A 9,590-nucleotide genomic window follows, 5' to 3' on the forward strand; every position below is an offset into this window, starting at 1 on the left:
AAAGTTGGTAGAGTATGGTATATTACAGTACAGTAGATTAGAGTATGGTATATTAGCGTTCAGTAGATTAGAGTATGGTATATTAGAGTACTGTAGATTAGAGTGTAATAGGTTAGAGTACGGTAGATTAGAGTACAGTAGAGTATGGTAGATTAGTTTGGTACATTAGGGTACTGTAGATTAGAGTATAGTAAATCAGAGTATTATAGATTAGAGTATGGTATATTAGGGTATGGTATAATAGAATACTGTAGATTAGAGTATGGTATATAAGAGTACTGTAGATTAGAGTATGGTATATTAGCGTTCAGTTGTAGTGCTTGTGTGCGTGTACGTGCATGCGTGTGTGTGTGTTCTAAATTTTTCTCCATGTTACTTTGAACCAGAACAGAAGGTAAAGAGACAGAAAAACAGAGAGAGACAGACAACAGGTTAACTTTACATCAACAGAATCAATACACACACGTAACCTGAGAGAGGACGATGATGATGAAGATGCTCCTGTGGTTCAGTGGAAAAGCACTTGTGCCTCCATTTTACTGATAATGATCCTCTTCCTGCTTTTCCTCCATTTTAATACAATTAATTCACACACACACACACACTCAAGTGTCTTCCTGTTTGTCTCTCAATGCGCATCGACCCAAACACACACACACTCGCTCTCTCGCTCTCTCTCTCTCTCACACACACACACATACACACACACACTCTCAAGTGAAGTGGTTTTAAATGAATGAGAAAGAGAAAGGGTGAGTTGGGCGAGAGAGGCAGATACAGACTGGAAAAATATCAGTGAGTTCCAGTACAGACACTTATTATTATTATTATTACTATCATTATTATTATTATTATTATCATTATTATTATTACCATTATTATTATTATTATTGTTATAATAGGAGAGCAGTTAGGCTAACATAACCTTTAACCTTGGGAGAGTAGTTAGCTTAGCATAGGCCTTGTGTCAAGCCCAGTAGAGTAGTAATAGGCTTAGTGTTAGCTCCATGATATTAGTTAGCTTAGCATTAGCAGCAACATATTAGTAAGTTTAGGTTTACCTCCAGGAGAGTAGTCACCCTAGCATTAGCCACAAGAGAGGAGTTATATTAGCATTACCTTCAGGAGAGTGGTAACATTTAGCATCAGCTCCATGGTAATGGTTAGCTTAGCATTAAGAGCCACAAGTATTATCTTCAGTTGAAGCTAAGACAAATGATTCAGCATACTGTGACTTTAAAAATAATTTTTTATTCTGCTTTTTTGTCTTGTAAATGATCTTAATGTATTTATTTTTACTCTACATGTTGTTTTAATTTGACTTTTTTTTTTTAAATGAAAAAAAACTGAAGCAGTTTGTCATTAAATATTAATCCGTGTGTGTGTTTGTGTTCTCCACCACCACAGTGTGAAGTGACAGCTGTTGTGTTAAATGGCTTCTCTCCAGTTGAATCTCAGTTGTGTTTTAGAGTTTTGTGTGTGTGTGTGTAGAAAAACTCCAGTGCACAGAAAGTTTACCTCCTAAACCCTGTGAAGGTTCAGAAATATAAAGGCACAGTTCAGGAGTTCACAGAGACACAGAGGCTCAGTCTGAGTGAAACACACGTTTCTAGGGATGTCCCGATCCGATATTGATATCGGATATCGATCTGATATCAGCCAAAAAACGAGTATTGGATTATATCGGATTGCCTCTAAAAACTCCGATACAACAGTCCATTCCGCTCCAGCACTTCTATCCAGCAGCGCCCGCTGTGATCACGTGGGCTCTGCGTGTTGGATGCATGTAGATCACGCGTGTGTGTGCTACTGCTATTTCAGAGGTTAAACATTTTTCTTTTAAGCGAGCACGAGCTAGCCGTTAGCACCACGCTAGCTCATCCTGAGGCGAGCTGCTAAAACAACATTATTTCATAAACCAGCGCCACCTGTCGACTTTCAACAGCCTCCGTTTGTTAATTATATATATATAAAAGAGCTTTGTGTGTTTTAAATGTGTCCTGAAGCTCCACACAGTACGTCTGCGGGGCCGGTCCTCGGGCTCCGGGTTTACCTTAGGGATGAGTCACTCACCCTGTGTGGGTTGGGCTAATCCAAAATAGTGAAAACAAGGGGGATGTTCTCTGAAGACACGCTGTTACCTGTGAAACACGGCTGCTCTGAAAACACCCCATTAGCACTTGGTACTTTCCTCCTGATGAAATGAACCATACACTGTATGAAATGATCATGGCAAAAAATCCAATATTCTTATGTTGAAGGTTAAAATAGATGTAAACCATTGGTTAATAATAGATGTACACACTATTGTTCTCTGTTTAAGTAATATCACTTGATCAAGCCTATTCTAACATTCCACACTACAAAATAAGTCACAATAGTATGTATGATTCGTGCTGATATCGTATCGAATCGATATCGACCAATACTCAAGGCTGCAATATCGGTATCGTATCGGAAGTGAAAAACTTGTATCGGGACATCCCTACATGTTTCACGTTTATTTCTCACTGTTAGACAGACTTTTCTAACAGGAAACTGAAGTTTGTAAACCACTCACCCTCCCACACCAAAGCCCATAGAGAAAATCAGTGATTAGGGTTAGGGTTTAACATCACAGCACACAGGAGTTGTTGATCCACTGCTGCCTCCATCAATAAGTTCTAATGTCTTATTTGGTCAATTCGGCATTTGAAAATCCTTCATTTAGATTTAAATCAGTGACACAACGTGACCACACGAGGCAGCAGTAGACCAGCAGCTCCTGTGTCCCCGTCAGCTAAAATCACTGATTTTCTCTATGGACTTTGGTGTGGGAGAGAAGAGGAGAAGGAGAAATGAATTATTAACAGGAGTGTCACTGTAGTCTGGATACCTGTCTGTCACACACACACATACACACACACACGCACGCACGCACACACACACACACACACACACACACACACACACACACACTGCAGTCTGATTACCTGATCAATATGACAGGAGTCAGTCTGAGCTCATTAATTATTCATGAGTCTGGACCCTGATTGGTCCATGAGGACGATCAGAGACTTTAATTGTTTTAATTTCGTCTTTTCGTCTTTCGTCTCGTTTTTCTTTCCTTTATTGTTTCCTGTGGTTTGTTGTGTATATATATACATGTATATGTATGTACATGATCCACTTGACATGAGTTGCGCGTGATTGGCCGCTCATATCAGATGTGCTTCCTCGTTGCCGTGGTGAATAATTCAGACACTGGTTTCACCGTGGGCCTCGCTGGCATTTCCTCTGTGCTAATTACTGCGCTAAGTGTTTCACTTGACCTTTAGCTGCGTGAGTGACGTTTTCACTGCGGTTTTCTTTTTGTTTAAACATCTGTGTTTGTACAGTTGTTCTCGCCGTGTTAACCCTTTCTGTGTGGGAGAGAGTTATGCTCCTCCTCCTTTTTCACTTATTTTACTAAGTCTACGATGTCTTTATCACTCTGTTAGACAGACTTTTCCAACAGGTAACTGAAGTTTGTAAACCACTCACTCTCCCACACCAAACACCAAAGAGACAATCAGTGATTTTAGCTGGCCGGGACACAGGAGCTGCTGGTCTGCTGCTGCCTCGTGTGGTCACTTTGTGTCACTGAGATCACTCTGAAGGATTTTAAAAGTCGAAGTGACAAAATAAGACATTTGAACTCCTGTGTGCTGTGATGTTAAAATCACTGTTTTTCTCTATGGGGTTTGGTGTGGGAGAGTGAGTGGTTTACAAACTTGAGTTTCCTGTTGGAAAAGTCTGTCTAACAGTGAGATAAAGACGTGAACACGTAAATTTAAAGCTGTATATGTCGATGCAGTGAAAAGGAAAAAACCGACCTCCTTTTTCCTCTCGTTCAGACGAGAATCCGTCTTTTATCTCTCAAGATTCTGAGGGTCGTGAGAGAATTCCCGTCTGTGTAAAACATTTGTGAAGCTGATTCATCACTCGCCGTCTTCTTAATGTGACGTGTTCAGACCCTCAGCCGCGACCTCTGACCTCACAGTAGATGTGGTCACAGAGATGAAGACAGACCGTTGACAGAGCCAGAGCTCCTGCTCGCTCGGCTGCTAACTGCTACAGAGCAGCAGTGAATAATGAATGCACATGTATTAATAGATCACAGGCAGCTCTCACCAGGCCACCACCGCTGCCTCGCCACGCACAAAAAAACACGAGAAAAAAGGACTTTTCCTCGTCTGCCTCTGAAATTTGTTTGATTTTGTTTGTCATTTTTTATTCATGAGCGGAATCCAGCAGAAGACTTTGATTTGAAAAACAGAACTTTAATTATAATTCAGTTTCATATGCAGGGAAAGACGCCGTGACTTCACTGAAAAAAAACACTGACAGTAAACGCATCGTTATGACCACGCTCACTTCATCACAAACTAAAGGTTAAAGGTGCAGTCTGTAACTGTGAGGAGGGAAATTTAATAAACTACTCATAAGTATGAATTCTAAAAGTACTTTAGAATCACTTGAAATATATGAATATAGCTGAAGTTTTTGTTGCCTTAGAATATTAAAATATGAAGTTTGTAAACCACTCACTCTCCCACACCAAAGCCCACACAGGAGTTTTTGATCCACTGCTGCCTTCATCACTAAGTTCAAATGTCTTATTTTGTTAATTCGACTTTCAAAATCCTTTGTTCAGATTGACCTCAGTGACACAAAGTTACCACACGAGGCAGCAGAGGACCAGCAGCTCCTGTGTCCCCACCAGTTAAAATAACTGATTTTCTCTCTGGACTTTGGTGTGGGAGAGTGAGTGGTTTAGGAAACTTCAGTTTCCTGTTGGAAAATTCTGTCTAAAACTAATACAGGGAGGCGTTGCCAATCTGTTCACCCCAGAAAACGTGTGTTTTCCTCATGTCATTTTAAAACAAGGAATGAAGGATCAGACTTCCTTGTTTCCTTGTTTCCTTGTTTCCTTCCTTCCTTCTTTCATTCTTTCCTTCTTTCCTTCTTTCCTCCCCTCGTATCAGGTCTCCCCTCACATGAAGGCATCACAATGCTTTCAAGGGCGTTGGCAGCTGCTGGAGTTTTCTCTCTTCTTCACCTCCTTCATCTGTCATCAGTCTCTCTCTCTCTCTCTCTCTCTTACCCTCTCTCTCACTCTCTCGCTCTGTCTCTCTCTCTCTCCGTCTCTCCTGTCTCTCTCTCTCTCTGTCTCTCTCTCTGTCTCTCTGTCTCTGTCGCTGTCTCTCCTGTCTCTCTCTCCTGTCTCTCTCTGTCTCTGTCGCTGTCTCTCCTGTCTCTCTCTGTCTCTCTCTGTCTGTCTCGCTCTCTCCCTCTGTCTCTCCTGTCTCTCTCTGTCTCTGTCGCTGTCTCTCCTGTCTCTCTCTGTCTCTCTCTCTCTCTGTCTCGCTCTCTCCCTCTGTCTGAATTAAATCTTCTCCTCGTTAAAAAAAAATTGTCTCTAACTTGAGGGGGCGTGGCCTCAGTGGGGCAATAAAATGTGTGTTTTTTTAAAACTTATTAAATGTGTGTGTGTGTGTACTTGTGTGTGTACATGTGTGTGTTTGTGCGTGTGTGTGTGTGTACATGTGTGCATTTGTGTTTGTGTGCGTGTGTGTACATGTGTGCGTGTGTGTGTGTGTGTACATGTGTGCATTTGTGTTTGCGTGTCTGCATGTGTGTGTACATGTGTGCGTGTGTGTGTACATGTGTGCGTATGTGTGTACATGTGTGTGTTTACATGTGTGACTGAGAACCTGATGTTTATTTTTCATGCATAATGTAATGTGTTTATTTATCACCCATCTTCCTACAGTGTGTGTGTGTGTGTGTTACAGGTGTCACTGTATCAACCTTATGCCCCACCCCCAAACCCCACCCCCCACCTACACACACATATATGTTGGCTGATAATGGAGACATGAATTATTCAAGCAGCACATAAAATACCATTGAGGGTGTGTGCGTGTGTGTGTGATGTGTAATTGTGTTTGTGTGTCTTTATTTGTTTTCTCTCTCTGACATTTCCACCAAATGTACTTATGTTCAATAATTCACTAGCTGCTGAGAGAGAGACACAGAGGATGAATAGCACAGGTAGAGAGAGAGAGACACACAGAGGATGAATAGCACAGGTAGAGAGAGAGAGAGAGACACAGAGGATGAATAGCACAGGTAGAGAGAGAGAGACACAGAGGATGAATGGCACAGGTAGAGAGAGAGAGACACAGAGGATGAATAGCACAGGTAGAGAGAGAGAGACACAGAGGATGAATGGCACAGGTAGAGAGAGAGAGACACAGAGGATGAATAGCACAGGTAGAGAGAGAGAGACACAGAGGATGAATAGCACAGGTAGAGAGAGAGAGACACAGAGGATGAATGGCACAGGTAGAGAGAGAGAGACACAGAGGATGAATGGCACAGGTAGAGAGAGAGAGACACAGAGGATGAATAGCACAGGTAGAGAGAGAGAGACACAGAGGATGAATGGCACAGGTAGAGAGAGAGAGACACAGAGGATGAATGGCACAGGTAGAGAGAGAGAGACACAGAGGATGAATGGCACAGGTAGAGAGAGAGAGACACAGAGGATGAATGGCACAGGTAGAGAGAGAGAGACACAGAGGATGAATGGCACAGGTAGAGAGAGAGAGACACAGAGGATGAATAGCACAGGTAGAGAGAGAGAGACACAGAGGATGAATAGCACAGGTAGAGAGAGAGAGACACAGAGGATGAATGGCACAGGTAGAGAGAGAGAGAGAGACACAGAGGATGAATGGCACAGGTAGAGAGAGAGGAAAAACAAGGAGCGACATTTGTTTTTCCTCGTGTTATAACCTGTGTTCCTTATTTATGACAGCGATCAATACTCGTTGACTTTATTTTTTCAGAATTAAACATTTATGTTTCCAGCTTTAAAGGCATAGTTCATCTTTATTGACGCTGTTAGACAGACTTTTCCAACAGGAAACTGAAGTTTGTAAACCACTCACTCTCCCACACCAAACCACATAGACAAAATCAGTGATTTTAACATCACACACACAGGAGTTGTTGATCCACTGCTGCCTCCATCACTAAGTTTAACTGTCTTATTTTAGTGAATTCAGCTTATGAAATCCTCTCCCTCTCTCTCTCCCTCCCTCCCTCTCTCTCTCTCTCTCTCTCTCTCTGTCTCTCTGTCTCTCTCCCTCTCTCTCAGGTCCCGGAGGCGGAGTCAGTGTTACCGCATCATCTATCGCCATATGGAGCGAACACTGTCTCAGCAGGAGGTTCGACTCGTCCACAAGGAGATTGAAGACGCCGCTGAGGCTGAGCTGGGCGTGCAGGGCAGATACTGACAGACAGACACACACACACACACACAGATTTATTCTCTGAATAAAGTTTGTTTAGTTTTGAACAGACGACATCTTGGTCTGTTTTCACATGAGCGTGTGCAGGTGACGAGACGTCTCAGGTGTGAGGAGGAAGAACGACTTCATTTATTCAAGACAAATATTCAATCACAGCTGATGGAGTTTTTTATTTGTCCAGGAGGAGAAGGAGGAGAGGCAGTCGTTTCTCACATTTATCCCTATCAGGGTCCTGTAGGCTGTTGATCCTCGGTTACCACAGTGATTTACTACCTGTTGCATTCAAACTGAACATGACACTGAGGTTTCATACACTGAGGTTATACACAGTGCCGGTCAACAGAGGTAGACGGGACAGCAGCACCTGATGCTGTGTCACTGGGGGTGGTACTGAAATATTTTAAAAGTGCATCTGAAGAGAGAAGAGAAGTATATGTGACGACTGCATGTTACATTTTAATAAAAAAACAGATGCTTGGTGTGCTATACATGAGACTAATATAGACTAATAATGAAAATGTGATGAGATTTATCAACTTTATTGTCATTGCGATGCAATTCAGTCTAACCACAGTGCAAAAACCAGTAAAGTGCAGTGAAATTATATAGCCTATGAATGATATGGGAAAGCTAAGGTATGAAATATTAACAGTAATACACTTTAACACTGATGCAAACTTTAACAAACATAAACTGTGACACATAAAACCAAAGGCTTACAACCAGCAAGCTAGCAAGCTAACACTCTGCTCAAACAACGGTAACTACGATGCATTAAACTATTAATTTCATGCACTTCATCACACTGACATTACTGTACCTCTATCTTTTTCACGTTTTTCTTCCTCTTCTTTCCTTCTTTTCCTTCCGGATGGCTTCAGTCTTTTGGACATAATTCCGATACAGTGTCATTAATCTTTATCTTCGTCTCTGGGTCACGGTCCATTCAGATTCAGACAGCTGGCTTCTTGACCCCGCCCCCCTCACAGAGGGCAGGTACAGAGCAACGGCTCGTTGCACCCAGAAAAAAGGCTTCTGCATTATTTAATAGTCTTTGCTATGACTTTATGTTGCTGTGGGCTTATATAATATTTCGAAATAATAGTAATAATGGCACTGGTAAAAAAAAAAAAGTATTTATATATATATATATATATTTTATTTTTTTTATTTTTTATTTTTCCCCCGTTTTCGGCGCCCCCTGCGGATGACGGCACCCCTAGCATTTGCCTATACTGCCTATGCCCAGGGCCGGCTCTGGTTATACACACACACACACACACACACACACACAACAGCAGCATGTTCTTGTTTGATTATAAGTGCAGAAAGTACAAATGTGTGTCATTTGTTTGTCAGTTTAAGTCTACGACGTCTTAAGAACATGTTCACGTGTAATCTCACTGTTAGACATCAGTGATCAGTGATTTAAGCTTGTGGGACACATGTGCTGCTGGTCCTCTGCTGCCTCATGTGGTCACTTTGTGTCACTGTAGTCAACGTGAACAAAGGATTTTAAATGCCGAATTGAACAAAATAAGACATTTGAACTTAGTGATGGAGGGAGAAGTGGATCAACAACTCCTGTGTGTGTGATGTTAAAATCACTGATTTTCTCTATGGGCTTTGGTGTGGGAGAGTGAGTGAGATTGAATTGCTGCACATTCTCCTTCATGAATCGAATTCACCTCTGTCTCTTTTGGTAAGTGGCTCACACACACACTCTGACACAGTCACACTCACACACACACACTCACGCAGTCACACTCACACACACACACTCACGCAGTCACACTCACACACACACACTCTGTCAGTTACTGTGTGACAGTGTTGAGGCTTCTCCTGTCGCTGCCGTCAGCCATTTAATGAATTCTGAGTTTTACACACACACACATTTGAATGCAGCTCATTAGACAACAGACACACACACACTGAGCATAACAACCCAGCAGCACTCTGTCAGCATGGTGAGATACGCTGGCTTAGGCTGCTACGATTACACACAAACACACACACACACACACACACACACACAGTGACAGTCTGTCAGTCATGCAGTGGGAGACTCTGTCTCTGTCTTCGATGGCTCGTCACCGTGGTCCAGTTAAAAACTGAGCTCTGACAGTTTCAGGCCACGCTCGCACACACACACACACACACACACACACACACGTTCGACATTCGTGACTTGAGGGGACATTGCATTGACTTACATTCATTTCCTGGCGACTTACTCTAACCTTAACC

General features: G+C 42.3%; 1 protein-coding gene across 4 annotated transcripts in view; it reads left to right on the forward strand.

The window, feature by feature from the left end:
* The window catches only part of fars2 (phenylalanyl-tRNA synthetase 2, mitochondrial), a 53,389-nt gene extending 46,002 nt beyond the window's left edge, over positions 1-7,387 (forward strand). For all 4 annotated transcript variants that reach the window (XM_058629054.1, XM_058629026.1, XM_058629034.1 and 1 more), the window contains exon 10: positions 7,187-7,387. In XM_058629054.1, the coding sequence (XP_058485037.1) occupies positions 7,187-7,325 (139 nt within the window). In that variant the 3' untranslated portion in view covers positions 7,326-7,387. The remainder of the gene's footprint in view (positions 1-7,186) is intronic.
* The last annotated feature ends 2,203 nt before the right edge of the window (positions 7,388-9,590 follow it).

Source organism: Solea solea, chromosome 1 (genome assembly GCF_958295425.1).
Source record: "Solea solea chromosome 1, fSolSol10.1, whole genome shotgun sequence".
In the NCBI taxonomy this organism is placed as follows: Eukaryota; Metazoa; Chordata; class Actinopteri; order Pleuronectiformes; family Soleidae; genus Solea; species Solea solea.